Source organism: Schistocerca gregaria, chromosome 2 (genome assembly GCF_023897955.1).
Source record: "Schistocerca gregaria isolate iqSchGreg1 chromosome 2, iqSchGreg1.2, whole genome shotgun sequence".
Lineage (NCBI taxonomy): Eukaryota > Metazoa > Arthropoda > Insecta > Orthoptera > Acrididae > Schistocerca > Schistocerca gregaria.
This window is the reverse complement of record NC_064921.1, coordinates 163,168,431-163,188,370: the sequence shown is the minus strand read 5'-3', so window position 1 is coordinate 163,188,370 and position 19,940 is coordinate 163,168,431. Positions and strand designations below refer to the sequence as shown.

General features: G+C 42.3%; 1 protein-coding gene across 3 annotated transcripts in view; it reads right to left on the bottom strand.

Moving 5' to 3' along the window:
- The window catches only part of LOC126336592 (pre-mRNA-processing factor 17), a 70,763-nt gene that overhangs the window by 36,002 nt on the left and 14,821 nt on the right, over positions 1 to 19,940 (bottom strand). For all 3 annotated transcript variants that reach the window (XM_050000453.1, XM_050000454.1, XM_050000455.1), the window contains exons 2-3: positions 17,888 to 18,104; positions 9,483 to 9,712 (exon numbers count right to left, since the gene is read on the bottom strand). In XM_050000453.1, the coding sequence (XP_049856410.1) occupies positions 9,483 to 9,712; positions 17,888 to 18,104 (447 nt within the window). The remainder of the gene's footprint in view (positions 1 to 9,482; positions 9,713 to 17,887; positions 18,105 to 19,940) is intronic.

Below are 19,940 nucleotides of genomic sequence, written 5' to 3'. Positions count from 1 at the left end.
CACTCACCCCCCCCCCCCCCCCGCCCCCTTCCTCACTTTCCCTTGTTAAGATGTGATTTCTCTCTCATTGTACCTTGCTGTCCCTTCCTGCGGATCCTGAGCAACTTTTGTCATTAATTACTAATTGACTCTTAGTTGTCTTAGTTTATTATACTGCATATCAATTCGGGCAGTTTTCAAGGGTGCTTGTTCTATGGTCCTCTATCTCCTTGTCACCCCCTTTTGCCAGTCCCCGCTTTCAACTCCTTCCTTTTCCTGTGTCCCCCCCCCCCCCCCAAAAGAATTAGATGAAAATGTGTGTGTGTGTGGGGGGGGGGGGGGGGGGGGGGGAGGGGTGGCCTAATTCAGAAGAAAGCTTCTTGGCTGAAAGCTTACTTCTTTAGCAGTCTTTTCATTGTGCCTGTCTGTGATTTAAAGTTTCCACTATATGGCGAGTAGCAATCTATCCTTTCCATATCTACATCTACATCTACATCCATACTCCGCAAGCCACCTGACGGTGTGTGGCGGAGGGTACCCTGAGTACCTCTATCGGTTCTCCCTTCTATTCCAGTCTCGTATTGTACGTGGAAAGAAGGATTGTCGGTATGCTTCTGTGTGGGCTCTAATCTCTCTGATTTTATCCTCATGGTCTCTTCGCGAGATATACATAGGAGGGAGCAATATACTGCTTGACTCTTCGGTGAAGGTATGTTCTCGAAACTTTAACAAAAGCCCGTACCGAGCTACTGAGCGTCTCTCCTGCAGAGTCTTCCACTGGAGTTTATCTATCATCTCCATAACGCTTTCGCAATTACTAAATGATCCTGTAACGAAGCGCGCTGCTCTCCGTTGGATCTTCTCTATCTCTTCTATCAACCCTACCTGGTGCGGATCCCACACTGCTGAGCAGTATTCAAGCATTGGGCGAACAAGCGTACTGTAACCTACTTCCTTTGTTGTCGGATTGCATTTCCTTAAGATTCTTCCAATGAATCTCAGTCTGGCATCTGCTTTACCGACGATCAACTTTATATGATCATTCCATTTTAAATCACTCCTAATGAGTAGTCCCAGATAATTTATGGAATTAACTACTTCCAGTTGCTGACCTGCTATTTTGTAGCTAAATGATAAGGGACCTATCTTTCTATGTACTCGCATCACATTACACTTGTCTACATTGAGATTCAATTGCCATTCCGTGCACCATGCGTCAATTCGCTGCAGATCCTCCTGCATTTCAGTACAATTTTCCATTGTTGCAACCACTCGATACACCACAGCATCATCTGCAAAAAGCCTCAGTGAACTTCCTTTGTCATCCACCAGGTCATTTATGTATATTGTGAATAGCAACGGTCCTATGACACTCCCCTGCGGCAGACCTGAAATCACTCTTACTTCGGAAGACTTCTCTCCATTGAGAATGACATGCTGCGTTCTGTTATCTAGGAACTCCTCAACCCAATCACACAATTGATCTGATAGTCCGTATGCTCTTACTTTGTTCATTAAACGACTGTGGGGAACTGTGTCAAACGCCTTGCGGAAGTCAAGAAACATGGCATCTACCTGTGAACCCGTGTCTAAGGCCCTCTGAGTCTCGTGGACGAATAGCGAGAGCTGGGTTTCACACGACCGTCTTTTTCGAAACCCATGCTGATTCCTACAGAGTAGATTTCTAGTCTCCAGAAAAGACATTATACTCGAACATAATACGTGTTCCAAAATTCTACAACTGATCGACGTTAGAGATATAGGTCTATAGTTCTGCACATCTGTTTGACGTCCCTTCTTGAAATAATATTGTCATTTTCCATGTTGGATGTTCCATTATTTAAAACTATGTTCAGAATCCTGTCCAGCAAATAGTTTTAATTTGTAAGATAATGCAATTTATCCACGACACTATTGTTAACACACAGAAAACACTGGGGGAAAATCTGCTTTTCGTTCATTAAAGAATTAGTATCAGCATTATATGATAAAGGATAAAATGAAAATGCATATTTCTGGATTTATAAGCATCATATTCGGCTACAAGCGGCTCTTCTTAGAACAGCTGAGAAGGTAGCAGTGGCAAGATGACGTAATGTGGTGTAAGGTACCGGTGACAAATGGTTTATTCAGTATGGGTATCATGAGAAAGACTGTCTAAATTGCGGTCCTCCTCCATGACTGGCTGCTGCATTCAGAAGTTGCACGTCAAAACAATAATCTTCTGTTATCAATATTAGACATACAACACAGCTTATTTACTTCCATTTCATATTGAAGTATCTCTCAATAGCGTGCTATCGTTCCATTATTTCACAAGTATTAATAACTGGCAGAATAATAATCAGTTGCTAAATGAAAAGGCAGACAAAGCACTTAGGAGACCTTTGGATTGCTACACGTTAAATGTGGATTAGTTTATCAACTGCAGTATATACAAAACTGGGAAAACCTCAAAGCCGATTATCTCCATAAATTTACGAAAACATTAACAGCAACCTATTTCTCAGCACTTTTTAACTGTGTCCCACGCGCGTTTTACTACGGAACAGAAAGCAGCCTCAGCCATTTTCATACTGCGCATTAACAGTGTGACAATGACAGTACAATGCTGCAGAGGCTGTGACTGTACACGATTTTTGAAATAAAACTTCGTAGCTAAAGTGTGATTAAGAAAAACGTGGATGGCTGTTAATACATTTGAATGTCTTAAAACTTCATTTAACATAACTTAGTAATAATATATCTATTACATAAGTAGGACCTACTTCCAAGAATGTAACAACACCAGTGTTCGTGTGCTATGGCTTCATCGTGTTTGTGTTTGTTTACATCAGGTTTATTATGATGAACGGATTATGGATATATAAACACGCCTCCACCAGCAGTGTTCAACATATCTTTGCAATATACATACTTGTCAGAATTCAGAATTTCATTGCTGCTGAGATCTGGTTAGTCTGTCAAACTGGTAGTTTGGTTACAGCAAGAACAAACCCAATTTACGGAATATAGTACTTTGTAGAGCCAATGTACGACACAATGAAGTACAGGTTACTCATAGCACTGAACTCAGTGAACGGACAACAGTAATACATGTTACAGAATAGGATGAGCACTCATTTGCGATTGCTTAAATAATACTGTTTCTTTGGCAGCTCACTAGAGCGTGACAAAGGGCCAACCCAGATGGCCTATATAATTGAGTCTGCGAACTGTATGGACATGTGATCTCAAATCATACACATCATGAGTGAAGTTACATCACTCCTCCCTCCTAGGGGATGGGAAAACCACATACATACATAAAAACACTGGGCATAGAAAAAAAACTTGGTATAGAAAAAAACACACAGTACCAAAAAAATTCATGGTGCCAAGAAAGAGATAAAGGTAAGTGAGATAACGAACACATATTTCACAAGGCACTGATATTACTAGTCACAGAAAACACCAATGATGGCACTGAGACCTATTTCATCACCTGATGACGGCAGCTGCTGCATAAGCGAGTAGAGAGGAAAGTGATGAGGAGGCAGTTTGGCACACTGTCCCCCTCTCATCAGAGGCCTTAGGGCAGGACCAGGGAAAGTGTCTCTATAACAACACCCTCACTGAAGTTAGCAGTCGGCTCTGGAAACAACAGTGGGGGCATCAGAGATGAAGGCCCCACAAGACCCAGCAAGGGAGGCGGCAGCAGCTGCAGCACCAGGTGCACTGGCGATGGCAGTCGACGAATGGGGATGGAGGCAGGGATGCCAGTCAGTGATCTACCAGGCAGTGCCCCCCCCCCCCTTCCCCTGCATTGCGAATCGGACCATCTGCGACACAGGAACAGGCATCGGCAGAGGCAGGGATGGGGGAGGCAGTGAGCCCACCGGAACACACCCTGCCATGTGCTGCCGCAGCTGATTGAAATGACAGGACGCCTGCCAATCAGGAGAGTGGACAATGTGCAGACGCCAGCCCCAGCGGCTAGAACCCAGTTCAGCCTGTGGCTGAAACTACAAGCCAGGTGGGCACATCGAGCAAGAACTGTCGCAGTGTCAGTAGATGCAGCATTAGGTGATGGAGGGTCGTGATTGGCGTCCATGCAGCAGCTCTGCCGGGCTCTTGTCACCCACTGAATTGAAATGGTGTGAACTCAGAAAAAGTTCTAAAGCAGCTTCAGGGGACCTGCTGGGTCCATTCTTCCGGATCTGAGTTTTAAATGTCCAAACCATGTATTCGGTCTCACTATTAGATTGAGGATGAAACAGGGAAGCTATGAGATGGCAAACTCCACTAGCCTGTCAATCATCATCATCATCATCACCATCACCATTTAACAGCTTCAGTTTCCCAGGTACTCGTAACGAGCCTCTCTCATTTTGTCCTGTCCAAATACACCTGTTCACAAAGAACATCATCCACTGTCCATCCTCTGGTCACTCGATCAGCCTTAATGAAGTCCATCCATCCGGTTCGATGTCTCCCTTGAGGTCTTTTTCCATCTGCCTGTCTTTCCAAATTTATTTTGGCGGTTCTAGTTGGCTCCATTCTCATCACATGCCTGTACCATCGAATTCTAGATGCGTCAATTCGATCTTATAGGGACGTCTTCATTCTGACTTCTTTCCTCACCTCCTCATTCCTTAACTTGTCCATTTTGGTCTTTTGGATGGTGGATCTAAGAAATTTCCTCTCTGATGCTTGCAGCCTTGATGATTCTCTTTTTGTGAGGGTACATGTTTCAATACCATAGGTCAATATTGGTATAAAATAGCTATTAAACATCATCAGTTTGGCCAGTTTTGGAATCAAGTCATCCCATAAAAGTGATCTTACTTGTTGGTAGAATTCAGATCCTTTTTTCACTCTGCTGGTGATTTCATTTCTAAGCAAATTATCACTGGAGCTTACAATTCCAAGGTAAGGATAACTGTCCACAAACTCTATGTGGTGGTCTCCTAGTTTTACACTTGCTGGTTGTCCATCTCTGATGACTGCCATCACCATTGTCTTGGTCTTGCTGATGTTGAGGTTATATTTCTGGAACGGAGATTTCCATTCATCGAGTGTGATTTGTACTTCCTCTTCAGTTTCACCCCATATCATGATGTCATCAGCAAAGGAAAATGGATTCAGTTCACCTGTCTTCTCCCTCACATTCTTCATTATAGTATCCATAACAGTGATGAATAGTAGTGGGGACAGTACACTTCCTTGCTGAACTCCACTCTTGGTCTCAAACCAAAATGATCTCCTGCCCCAATTTGTACGCAGCTAGTACAGTCTTTGTACAACATCTGAATTTTTCTTAATAGTCCTTCAGGCACATTCTTTCTCCTCAGGCATTCCCTGATCTTATCTCTTATAACACTATCACAGGCTTTTTCTATATCCAGGAATACAATGACCAGGTTCTTGCCTGTCTCCCAATACTTTTCCATCAACATGTGGGAGCTAAAAATTAGATCTATAGTTGATCTGTTACTTCTGAAGCCATATTGTTCCTCCTCCAGCTGTGGAAGTGCCTGTCAAAAAGATGAAAATTCTCAAGAAACAAACTGGTAACCACGGGTCATGGAAGTCCCCTAAATTGCAAAAATCAGAAATAGTGGCAGTCATGGACGTGGGCAGACAACGTGCCAAATATGGAAACTTGGAATAAGTGCCCACTACAGTGATCCAATACTGATTTACGACGAGCCCAGCGAAATCGACATGTAAACGCTCACATGGGCACTGCGGCATCAGCCTGGGGAAAAGACACCTGTGCGGGCACCTGCTGCTGATAACAGTGAGTGTGAGTGGCAATAAGCCATGTAAAATCCCCATCTATGTTCAGCCAACACACATGCTGATAGCCAGAAGAATAGGTGCAGGAGGTCTCCCAAGTACAAACATGCAGAAGTCACAGTACATTACGGCATAAGGAAGCAAGAATCACAACCTGGGGAGCTAACAAAAGAACCCTGTCAAACACAGAAAGGCAGTGCTGGAGGGAGAAGTAATTATGCAAGGGATCTGAGGCACAGCCCATGTAATTTTACGGCTACCTGTGCTGCACAAAAGACATGAACTGAGTAAGTACAGGATCCACGGTGACAACCGATACAACCATTGCACTAGTGATGGGAAAAACCATTGACTGCAGTCTAATTCTCACTATCTAAATATGAACAAAGCAATTCATCCTCATCGATCACCAGGTCCAACCCAATAAGAATCCAAGATAAGGCATTGGCGTTGGTGTGCTGCGCTGGCTGTCGGCCGATAATGGATTTGATAATGGTATCGCGAGAGGAAGAGTGTCCACCTCTGCATACGATGTACTGCCTTGTCTGACAAGGAAGCTGAAGGGTTGAAAATAGCAACCAACAGCTTGTGATCCACGATTAAATGGAACTCAACACAACTGCTAAAGCCCCTTTTCAATCTGAGAATACTGCTGCTGAGTGGGAGTTCAAGTCTTAGAAATGTAAGCAATGGGTCGTTCAGACCAATTTGCATATTTGAGAGCCAAAATAGTGCTGAGACGCATCTGTAGCAAACACAAGATGCTGACCTAGGCCAAAAAGTGGCCAGACAAGGGGCAGATTGTAGCTTATATTTAAGCAAAGCGAACACTCGGCTCCAAGCTAGGGGCCAGAAAAAAGGCACACTTTTATGAAAAATGTAAGGGATCCGTGATCCCACACAGATGCTAGTATCAAACGCCCAGGTCGATAGTAGACAGGGGTCGACTGTCAAGTGCTGCAGGAGTCAGTGAGACCTATTGTCGAGTGCGTCGTAGTATGGGAGAGTGACGAGTGCCAAGTAGTGTTGGAGAAACGGGCAAGAATGGTGGTCGAGTAAATTAACTGGAGTATGACGAGTGAGCGTGTCCCCCTGATCGTCGTGGGGTGGACCCTCATTGATACCGATTCGCGAGTGATATGAAACCAAAAGTGACAAGTGCTGAATTACGTGTTTCGCGTCAACCGCGTCGGCCAGCAACAGCCATGGATTGCAGTGAGGATTGTTGTGAATGTTAACCATCATCATTGCGTGTGACGAAGTTCCTAAAATCAACAACTAATAAAAGACATAACCATAATTAAATGTGTAAGGTGAAGGTAACAACTGCCTCAGGATTTGTGTGTTATTATAGAAAATACAATACAGTTTGTACATTGCAACCTTCATGGTCCTTAATAATAGACAAACTTTCAAATCATTCCACTATTCAGTCTTAGAATAGCGGCATTCGGTTGAAATATCCCCAAAACCACAGCAGGAAAATCGATAGCCTTTCATCCATTAAGCACATGGTCATATAATCACAATGATTAACTGTTTGGTGACTTCGATAAATTACGCAAAACCCAATGAAGGAATTTTAATCGGGGGTGTTTCAAAAAGCATACGCAGGGACTGAGCAGCAATGGATGCATCCTATAAAAACAGTAGCACACAGCTTTACCTAGAAATACTTGCAGTTTCTTACTGCAAGTCAGCTGTGGCAAAACCGCAATTGCATCAACATGGTGACACAACATCAAAACCAACGTACTCAAGTGACACTTGAAAAACTGAGATTTGCCATGATTGCACTTGAGACCCACAGACCACAAAACAACGATATCATCGAGGTAATTGTAGTGGCTGCCTGATAATTTTGGGAGCAACTTGTCAATGCATGGCAAAGGGTAGGCATCTTTCAAGGATGTGCATTAATCGCGACACTGAAGTCACCGCAGAGGCGAAACTTCCCCATCATCCTGAACACTTGCAGCGTGCCTAACAGGGGTTGACTGAGCAATTTCCAGTATCTCCCCCCACGCAGCAATCTGAATGCCTGTGCCTTGTAACACTTCTAAGGACTGTGCTATATTGAGCACATGCATAGGCATAGGATTCTCACACCGAAATGCTTTTTCACGGACTTCCCTACCCAGTGCCAGACAAATAATAACATCACACTCCATGTGATCAATGTGATGGATACTAGTGACAAATTTAAAATGATGGCTCATCTCCTGAAGTTCTGCAGCCCAGGCTTTATAAGGTTAGTTTGGGCATTCCTGGAAATGGTAAAATTCAATATGCTTCACAACGACAAGTGTTCTGTCACAGTTATAGGGTGAGATAAGCTTGAGCACTTCATCAAATGACAAGTTGGCTGATTCTTGTAGAGGTGCAAATTGGCCCACCAACTGATACATTCGTGGTGAAATCCAGGAAAGAAAGAAAGAAAGCCCTGAAAATGTTGGTGTAACCATGTCTCATAGGAGTCCCAATCTTCAGCCAATTCATTCATATGCCGGAAAGGTTGACGGCTGCACTGATGGAAGAGTTAACAACCGCAAACACGTAGATGTCACCTGACTGAGAGTAGTGGTGAGAGCCTGCAGTTGTTCTGTAAAAGCCTGCAGCTGGGCAACGATACGTTGGAGTATTTCTTCCATCAAGAGGTCTGTCGGGTAACTTAGCACTGACACTAGCAGGCACGCAAATGTAGCCTCACTCATCGCCAAGTTTGTTACAGAAAGAACAAACACGATTTAGGAAACATAGTACTTCATAGAGCCAACATAAGATAATTGAAGTACAGGTTGCGCATAGCACTGAACACATTGAATGGACAGCAGTGATACAGGTTACAGAATAGGCTGAGCATTCATCTTTGATCGCTTAAATAATAGTTTCCTTGGCGGCTCATCAAACCGCGCCAGGCCACCGATTCAGGTGGCCTCTATAAGTGGGCCTGTCAACTGTATGGGTGCATGATCTCAAATCATGTGCATCATGAATGTAGATACATCATTTTTGATAAAGTAACATACACCTTTTGTGTAAAATCGTGATTTTGTAATATAAAGTATTTGTTTAAAATTAAAAAGAAAAAACATCTGTGCTGAAAAGTGGTTTCTCTTGAGAAATTTAATGTGACTGGACACCCAAGCATAAACAGAACTATCAATGTGTAATGAACTCAGATATTAAAACATCAGTTTAAAAAGTGATGACTTTTTTAATAACCCATTAATTATAAATGAATTTGCTTAAAGCTGGAAATAACGTAAAATAGTTTATCATATCAAATTAGTTACAGCATCTGTCCCGGAAGAGTGATAACATTATACATACTTGTAAACTGGTATGTAAACTATTGCATCTGTGCTAACTAATCATTGACACACGTACTTTCAGGCTTTGTAAATTCATACTGAAATACAATACTGAGGTATTTAAATTTGCAATTTTCCACAGTCAAAGAGAGACATTTCAGGCACTCTTCACAAGTTTTACAATATTATTTGCAAACAAAGGATACGGTTCTAGAATGAAGGACAAACATATCTGATGTTTTCACTGTTGGTTTCTGTGTATCCACTACAACACCTCGTATGCCTGTTGTTGCATGTTCCAGGCAAGGTCACCAAAGATAATTACTACATCCAGCACGATCAGATTATTTATTATATTCCAAACTCTAGTGGCATTGAGTGGATGTGGAGATATATTAAATTACATACCTCATTAGGTCTCATTACCCTCTGCTCATCAGTATATCCTCCCCATGGCCCAAGAAATCCTTCAATGTCAGAAGGGTTGTCATTCTTGTTTCTTTTCCTTCTGTCAAGTGGGCGTTCCTTGGTGGTTTCAAAGACTGTCTTACCATCGGATTCTTTGGCTGCTTCAGTGGCACCAACAATCTGATTTCCATTTCCAGTAACTCCATCAACAGTAGGATCCAATGCATAGCCTACACAAAAATAATAAGTAATAGATCAAAGGCACATTAATGGTTTCATTTTAATGTTTTATTTTTATTCACACTGCAGTTCATGCCATACTTAAAAGAAAACTAACTTGGTTAAGGCTCAATTTCCTGTAATATTCCACTAAGTCAATGAATGTAAATGTATCATACACTTCCAGAAAAGGGAGGGGGGAATCCAATGTTTTCCAGTAACACAGTTTTGCACATCTTTTTGTTTTTTCTTTGTACAATAATGCTAAATCCACGTTATGTACCTGGTCTTATGTACACTGTTCGTGTGTTCTAAACCTGTGATTAAACAGCTCCCGTCAAAGCAGTCATTCAAAACTTGCAGTTACGAGACTGATGACCATCATAATAGTTTTGACATCTGTTATACAAACTCAAGGCATTGAAGAACAAACATTATTCATGTAGTTAGTGCTGACATCAGACTTGTATGAATTCTTTATTGGACATTTTTGCTATTCTAATAAGTTTATTCAAATATTTGAGCAGGAAAACATTCATCACTAATGAGTTATCGCAGACGGACCTACCAAAATGATCACAAAATTACACATGGCAGAACATTTAAGTCTAATCAATGCACATTATTTAGTAGTAGAGTTGTGTCAATGTGGGACTATCTATACAGCAAGTTTTATATACAAGTTATTTGTTTTAGACCCCACCTACCCTATAGGATGGAAGGAATAATATTGTTTAACACTCCCTTGATATAAGGTCATTTAGGTATGAGAACAAACTCGGATCAGGAATGGAAATCAGCTGTGTCCTTTTCCAAAGATTCTGCCTTGAGCACAGGATTTCTAGATATGGATGGACAAATCTGGTTTTAAAACTCATTACACAATGACATGCACACTCTGTTGTTACGTTTACACTGTTGTTAGATATGACATTAAAAATAAAGAGGAGCGAGTGGAATCATTTCCAGTGCATAACTTACTTCTACTGCAGAGCACAAAGGTCACCATTAAGAGTAACTTTATCACTCAGTGGATATCTATGTTTAAACAGTGAAAAGTTTGATGACCAGAAGACATATAGCACAACTTGATAGCAGGAGGATTTATGGAACAGGTCTTGCATGAATAGTTTGGTATGGGATGGGGCCATGCAGGTGCCTATTTTTGTACCACAGTTACAGGTTTGAAGCCAGTCAGTCAATGGGAAAGGTAGTGTTCAATAACCAAAAGGCCATGGGCATTGGGGAAGTTAGTGCAGAGGAAGATGACATTAACAGTGATGGGCAAGCAGAGTGCCATGTGATAAAGGAAGAAGATCATGTAGGAGATAGGAGTGCAGGGAGTGGTACGGGTCAGAAGAGAGACAGACTCACGGGAAAGGTTCTGAGATGGGCCTAAGGATTTGAGGAGATACTGGACATTCTTTTGGATTTCTGGAATGAAGTCACTGAGGCATTAGTAGGTGAACAAATCTTACAGCTGGTGGAGTCCTTCCACCAGAAATACCTGTGGTTCAAAACCACAGTGGTAGAGCCTTTGTCAGCAGGTAGTAATATAAGGTCAGGATCAGTTTTTAGTTGGTGAATTGATTCTGTCTCTTGATATTAGCTTAGCTTCTGTGTTTAGGTATTTGGGGAATCAACCCAACTTCCTGGATGTTGACCTCCACCTCAAAGATGGTTACATCAGTACCTCCATCCATATCACAGCTACCAACCACTGGCAACACCTCCACTTCGACAGCTGCCACCAACTCCACACAACGAAATTCCTTCCATACAGCCTAGCCACTAATGGTTGTCACATCTACAGTGACAAGCAGTCCTTCTCCAAATATATCGAGGCCTTCACACACCAAAATTATCCTCCCAACCTTGTATAGAAACAGATCTCTTGTGCCTTGTCTCTCCAGTCAACCTACTACCTCTCAATTTGTCACTGTTTAGCCACAAATGGGTACTCCCCTAGTGACTCAGTACTACCCAGGACTGGAGCAACTGATCATATTCTCCAACTACTTCTTGTGATCTGAAGTGACGAACATCCTGCCCTCTATCTTTCCCATCCCTCCCACAGTGTATTCGGCCATCCACCAAACTTGCACAGTATCCTTGTGCATCCCTACTCGCATCACCTTGCTTCACGGTTTATATCCCTGCAATAGGCCTAGATGCAAGAACAGTCCCATACATCCTTCTACCACCACCTACTCCAGTCCAGTCATGGGCGTCGCCTATCCCATCAAAGGCAAGGCTACTCGTGAAAGCAGTTATGTGATCTAAAAATTAAGCTGCAACCAATAAGATGTCTGTTTGCATGATGGCCACCAACAAAGTGTGGCCAAAAGACAGTTGGACCACACAGTTGCTGAACATGCTGCCCACCACAACATGCTTCACTTCAATGACTGTTTCACAGCCTGCTCTACCTGGACCCTTCCTACCCACAACAGCTTTTCTAAATTGCACAGGTGGAAATGTTCCCTGTAATATATCATATATGTTCTTGTCCTTCACCCACCTGTCCCCTTCCCTACTCCCACTCAAGCACATCACAGCCTTCTGTTCTAACCAATACACCCGCTACTCTCCCCCTACCACCCCTCCCTACCCCATATTTCTCTCCTTTTCTGCTCCCCCCACCTCCCCCCTCTCAAACCACCTGACTACTCTTAGCAGCCCTACTCTGTTCCCACCACATCCTGCATGCTCCCACAAGCAGCACCACACTATCCTCCACATCTACCATGCTATCCCTCCCCTCCCCACCCCAGCCTCGTCCTTAACCCCACAACCCAAGGACTGGCTCTCCCATCAGGTGCAGTTGCTCTCAGTCTAGTCTCACTAACCAGAGATAGTGGTTGTGTGTGTGTGTGTGTGTGTGTGTGTGTGTTTTGTGTGTTGTTTTTGTTGTTGCTGCTGGGCCGGCCAGAGTGGCCGTGCGGTTCTAGGCGCTACAGTCTGGAGCCGAGCGACCTTAACGGTTGCAGGTTCGAATCCTGCCTCGGGTATGGATGTGTGTGATGTCTTTAGGTTAGTTAGGTTTAATTAGTTCTAAGTTCTAGGCGACTGATGACCTGAGAATTTAAGTCGCATAGTGCTCAGAGCCATTTGAACCATTTTGTTGTTGCTGCTGCTGTTATTGTTGTTGTCATTTTCCTACTTTAGAAGAAGGCTAAGGCTTTATGGTGGACAGCTCAAATGTATAGCAGTTTTTTGTTACGCCTGCCTACAACACAACATCTCTTCTATAAAGTGAGTAGTAATGTGTCCTTTTTGAACTACTGTCTTTATTGCATCCTGGATTTTCCATTGTTTAGAGAAATTTTATATAATCTCTGTGATATAGACACACTGTGCAATTAAAGTTACCTGTATTTGACATTTAAAATTCACATTCCAACTGTTTCCCAACACTAGTTACTCTCATGGCATTAGGAGTGATTTAAAATGGAATGATTAGATAAAGTTGATCGTCGGTAAAGCAGATGCCAGACCGAGATTCATTGGAAGAATCCTAAGGAAATGCAATCTGACAACAAAGGAAGTAGGTTACAGTACGCTTGTTCGCCCAATGCTTGAATACTGCTCAGCAGTGTGGGATCCGCACCAGGTAGGGTTGATAGAAGAGATAGAGAAGACCCAACGGAGAGCAGCGCGCTTCGTTACAGGATCATTTAGTAATTGCGAAAGCGTTATGGAGATGATAGATAAACTCCAGTGGAAGACTCTGCAGGAGAGATGCTCAGTAGCTCGGTACGGGCTTTTGTTAAAGTTTCGAGAACATACCTTCACCGAAGAGTCAAGCAGTATATTGCTCCCTCCTATGTATATCTCGCGAAGAGACCATGAGGATAAAATCAGAGAGATTAGAGCCCACACAGAAGCATACCGACAATCCTTCTTTCCACGTACAATACGAGACTGGAATAGAAGGGAGAACCGATAGAGGTACTCAGGGTACCCTCCGCCACACACCGTCAGGTGGCTTGCGGAGTACGGATGTAGATGTAGATGTATGCATAACACACGTGTATGCCAAGCAAGAAGGCACCTTAGTGTGAGCAGAATGGTTGCAGTATGTAGTTGAACATACAAAGTTACCACTCGAGGTCAAAAATACGTTCTGTAACAGTAGCTGAGTAATCCAAAGCTTGCTGCAATGAACCTAGCCAGTTTGGTCTTGTGCTGGTCATATGTCTTTGGTTTGCGGTATTGGATTGTAGCAATTTGTCCACCTTGTCCACACTGCCACTGAATGTTTCTTTACCCCTGAAACCTTCTCTGTAGCACTGCTGACAATTTACTCCGACTCCAAATTGCAATGACTGCGGTTCGCTTCTAGTCTGTCAACAATCTGACCAAACATAATTTCATCCAAATGTGAGTCCTCTTGATTCCATTTGATATTAATATAATGTGCAGTATCCATGTTATCTCAACACACTATACTCTGAAGTGTTCCATAACGCAATCTTTTTTTGTGCATCTAAAAATTCTGAGAATTTCTGAATACAACTCATCTATGTCATAATAAACAACAAACTCTTTATTCAAATGTTATGAACTGTGTGGATTGCATTACTGAGAACTTTCATCGGTTTAATATGTGAGTAAATATGACAAATTTGTGAATGATACTACTTGGTTGATTATGAGCAAATGCAATACTGGTGGGCTTTAATTAATTTTATATGTTCTGAATATTACAATGCGCAGAATGTTTATTTTCAATTGGTGGCTGTTAAAGCAGATATTCAACCATCTCAGCTTACTCAATAACTGAGCAACCAAATTAATAAAAAATTAACAAGGACCACTTAAGAGATAGACAGATGGTTGCAAGCTCTTTTAATTTAGGAAAATGTGTTAGATAATACAAGCATACTTATTGTATACAAATAGTTGTGACAATAACTGGAACAGAGTTACTGCTGTACAGAACTATAATCCAAAGATACATACATTAGCATTTATCCCTTTTAATATGCTGAAATTCAATAAGAAGAAAAATTAGGGGTTTAACTTCTGTTGATGATAACATCATTTGCAATGGAGACAAACTCCAATAGAACTAATGATCCTAAATGAATTATCCAGGATCTTTTGAAAGCAATCACTCTGCCATTCACCTTGATCAATCCAGAAAAACCAAGCCAAATCTAAATCTCAATGGTTTGACAAGAATTTGAACCTTATTTTCCCAATAACAAATCAAATGCTTTAAACACTGCACCATTTTGCTCAGTCAATAAATAAGGTAACATCTGTGAAATTCGGCTGAGTACCAAAATGAAAATTTTAAAAACTACCAACAGCATAAAGGAACAATAAGGAGAAGGAAATTTGTGAAGAATGGGTATAGGGAGACTGTAGTAAGTGTGAAAAAATTGTTGCACGGCATGAGGAGACAACATAAATCAAAAGCACGGAACATAGGTTCTAAGAATCTTGAAAAAAGTACAGTGAAGAAAACATATAAGAACAAAATACAAAGAGAATGACCAATATGAATTCTCAGTGCAACAGGCAAAGCATGACAAAAATGAAATGCAATAAAATTTAAAGATTTAAATATGCATAATCCAATGCATTCTCATAAATTGAGATTTTTGGACACAACGTTAGCCCAACTGTACAAGATTAGGGTAGGGAACTAGCAATGGTTCTGTTAATGGAACAAATCCAGCATTCCGTTTATACACTCCTGGAAATGGAAAAAAGAACACATTGACACCGGTGTGTCAGACCCACCATACTTGCTCCGGACACTGCGAGAGGGCTGTACAAGCAATGATCACACGCACGGCACAGCGGACACACCAGGAACCGCGGTGTTGGCCGTCGAATGGCGCTAGCTGCGCAGCATTGGTGCACCGCCGCCGTCAGTGTCAGCCAGTTTGCCGTGGCATACGGAGCTCCATCGCAGTCTTTAACACTGGTAGCATGCCACGACAGCGTGGACGTGAACCGTATGTGCACTTGACGGACTTTGAGCGAGGGCGTATAGTGGGCATGCGGGAGGCCGGGTGGACGTACCGCCGAATTGCTCAACACGTGGGGCGTGAGGTCTCCACAGTACATTGATGTTGTCGCTAGTGGTCGGCGGAAGGTACACGTGCCCGTCGACCTGGGACCGGACCGCAGCGACGCACGGATGCACGCCAAGACCGTAGGATCCTACGCAGTGCCGTAGGGGACCGCACCGCCACTTCCCAGCAAATTAGGGACACTGTTGCTCCTGGGGTATCGGCGAGGACCATTCGCAACCGTCTCCATGAAGCTGGGCTACGGTCCCGCACACCGTTAGGCCGTCTTCCGCTCACGCCCCAACATTGCGCAGCCCTGTCGCGACAGGCGTGAATGGAGGGACGAATGGAAACGTGTCGTCTTCAGCGATGAGAGTCGCTTCTGCCTTGGTGCCAATGATGGTCGTATGCGTGTTTGGCGCCGTGCAGGTGAGCGCCACAATCAGGACTGCATACGACCGAGGCACACAGGGCCAACACCCGGCATCATGGTGTGGGGAGCTATCTCCTACACTGGCCGTACACCTCTGGTGATCGTCGAGGGGACACTGAATAGTGCACGGTACATCCAACCGTCATCGAACCCATCGTTCTACCATTCCTAGACCGGCAAGGGAACTTGCTGTTCCAACAGGACAATGCACGTCCGCATGTATCATGTGCCACCCAACGTGCTCTAGAAGGTGTAAGTCAACTACCCTGGCCAGCAAGATCTCCGGATCTGTCCCCCATTGAGCATGTTTGGGACTGTATGAAGCGTCGTCTCACGTGGTCTGCACGTCCAGCACGAACGCTGGTCCAACTGAGGCGGCAGGTGGAAATGGCATGGCAAGCCGTTCCACAGGACTACATCCAGCATCTCTACGATCGTCTCCATGGGAGAATAGCAGTCTGCATTGCTGCGAAAGGTGGATATACACTGTACTAGTACCGACATTGTGCATGCTCTGTTGCCTGTGTCTATGTGCCTGTGGTTCTGTCAGTGTGATCATGTGATGTATCTCTCCCCAGGAATGTGTCAATAAAGTTTCCCCTTCCTGGGACAATGAATTCACGGTGTTCTTATTTCAATTTCCAGGAGTGTATTAACCACCAGGTAGGAGCGCACATCAAAAAGGAATCAAATTGTTAATCATTTTTACAGCAGAAATTTGACTTTTGCTGCAACTATTTTTTCAGGCTGTTTCTTTGGGTCATAGGATTTTTATCTCCCATGTACCACTTCATTAACTTCTGGCAATGTGTTTATTAAAGTGAAAAGAATTCACTGTGGTTCAGAATTCCTGTTCAACTGTGGGTCCCCCTATAAGTGGCTGTGTAAGTCAGCTCAATGGACAGAGGAAGGCAATGGCATACCACCTCCAATAGGATCATGCCTAGTAAAGTGCTGTAGTGTTCAAACCAACCTTCCGGTTCATGACAGCTTTCTTGAATTATTGCAATTATTAAGTAACTCTGGCATTTGACTTTTAGTTTTCTACATTCCACTGTTGGGTTTCATGTCCCAATTTACTTTATGAGCAATTTATTCATTAGCTTCCTGTTGAGTAAGGGAGAGGGAGGGAGGGAGGGAGTATAAGGGGCAAGGGGCAAGAGTGGGGGGGGGGGGGGGAGGGTAGGGAAGGAGAGAGAGAGAGAGAGAGAGAGAGAGAGAGAGAGAGAGAGAGAGAGAGAGAGAGAGAGAGAGAGAGAGAGAGAACTACAAAGATAAAATACACTGTAGCAGAAGTGACACATCAAATTTAAGGAATTTGAAGTTTTTATAATCTAATCTCCTTCCTCTGCGAAGGGGCAAAAACACACACAAATGTAAGAAACAGAAATCCTTGACTGGAACAGGAAGAATTGAGAAGCAAAAGGAGGAGGAGGAGGATGATCTTAGTGTTTAACGTCACATCGACAACGAGGTCATTGGAGACGGAGCGCAGGCTTGGGTGAGGGAAGGATGGGGAAGGAAATCGGCCATGCCCTTTCAAAGGAACCATCCCAGCATTTGCCTGAAGCGGTTTAGGGAAATCACGGAAAACCTAAATCAGGATGGCCGGAGATGGGATTGAACCGTCGTCCTCCCGAAGGCGAGTCCAGTGTGCTAACCACTGCGCCACCTCTTCCTGTCATTTATAAGTTTTACAGAGAGTTAAATGTATTCGTGTTTACCATAGCTGTTGAAGGTTCGGCGCTGATTTTCAAACTGGAAATCACTAATGTATGCTTGTTCAACAAATCCAGACAGCATGTTTTTATGAGCTTTCTGTTGTCTTGTTTGGAATGGATTCTCCGGTCCAACTTCTGGGGCAAATAGTTCTTCATATTTTGGATTATGCAATACTTCTTTCGTTGTAGAGTCAATATGCCTTAAGGTGTCAACAGTGCCCTGAAAAAAAGTAAAATCGATAAATGGATTTCAAAACTTCGCAAAATGCCACCAATATTAGTACTCAGCTTGCTGCTATGCAGGAGTCAATTCAACCAATGACACTGTCACAAACAACTGAAATACGTTCCTGATACTGCCGCATAATTGGAGTTTTTATGTTTGTCCCTTACGAGTGTTTCTGATACAGAATCAGTAAGTATGTGATTTATAAATCAAGAATGTTTGTTCCCTGGAAATAGGAAATATATTTTCTCAGAGTCAAGAAGTACAGGGCTTCTGGTCTGACTTTTAGATGCAGATACAGCATTTAGAAGTTGAGTGTTACAAATATTACCAATCAGTTTTGACCAGTAACGTCACCATTTTTTGAAATGATGGCTTTGGTGGCAGAGTGATGTGCAGCATTGCCCAAGGTCTAAATTATGTTGGAAGGTGAAAATTTGGTTGAGAGTTTCTAAAACAACAAATGTGTCAGCAAAACAACCTACTTCTTAAACGAATATTGCAATTACAGACTAATTTGTAGTGTAGCCAGAGATCTACAACATAACATTAATCTAGATTTTCATACACTTTGTGTTTTGCAGTTATAGTTTATGATCCCAATGAAAGTCCCTATTTCCCCACTGTAGTCTGAAATTTTCAAGTGTTTAGTATATCTGTAGCCATAAACACCAAGTATTTCCCCACCCAAGGCCCTTATATTCCTTTGGAGGTTCCAATTCATTGATAGTTAAAACACACATGATTGTGTGATATCATAGTCACCATAGTTATGACAAACTGTTAACTTGCTGACAGTATCAATGGTCAAACTTGGTGGGTTTCATTGTATTTTTCAATACTTCCCAGATGTTTCCATAGACTTTCTTTAATTCTCTGTTACAAACAAAGATTAATAACTGAAGATGGACATCGTACAGCATGCAGACTAACTACTGAGCTGGAACAAATGACAAAAGGCAGTATGCTACTTCTCGTATGATGGTGCTAATATGTTACAAATGAAAGAAATAAAAGCAACAAAATATTCTTATTTGCAAAGCCAAATATAATTACAAGAATATTAGGAGTTCTTGTATTGTATGGGACAGATTTGATTCTACTACTGTTTCACAAGCTGAACTGTGGCAGTAATGTGTGTGCGAGGGCTTTTTTCCCCTGGCTTAAGTTCAAAAGATGTTTTAGTCACCACAGACCCATATAAACATTTATAAAACACATACTATTATGACAATGGCATTTAATTTTTTATAGTTAACTCTCACTCTTACAAATAATCATAGTGTGCAAGCGTTATTCCTGGGCATTAAATTCAGCAGAGTTCAAGTTATACTCAGATAACACTGTTTAAACTTGGTCCTCACACAGCAAAAAAATTTCTTTTCCTTTCTGTTCTGGCACTATTAACGAATATAGATGATGAGAATCTGCATTGTAATATTCAAAATACATAGATATTTGAACTGATATTTAAAGCAAATAAATCATGTCTCTCATACAAACATACAACTGATACTAGTTCTAATTTAACTAAATATATACATGACCACAAAAATAAGCAGCTGTACAAAATTTTGTGTTCCAAGGCACAGTGACACTTTTTTTAGCACAAAAATTTTAAAATGTAGTCTAATTGTACAGGTAAATCAACTTTAAAAATTGGGTGGCTAGTGTTCCAAAAATGAACAAGGAAAGTGTTTCTGTAATAATTTGCTAAAAGCCAGATAGAATGACATATTTCCCTCTATTCAAATTAGCAATGTGTAATGATGAACCCATGTTGGATCTGATGGGTTTCTATACAGCTTGCATCACTGCCTTCTTTAAAGT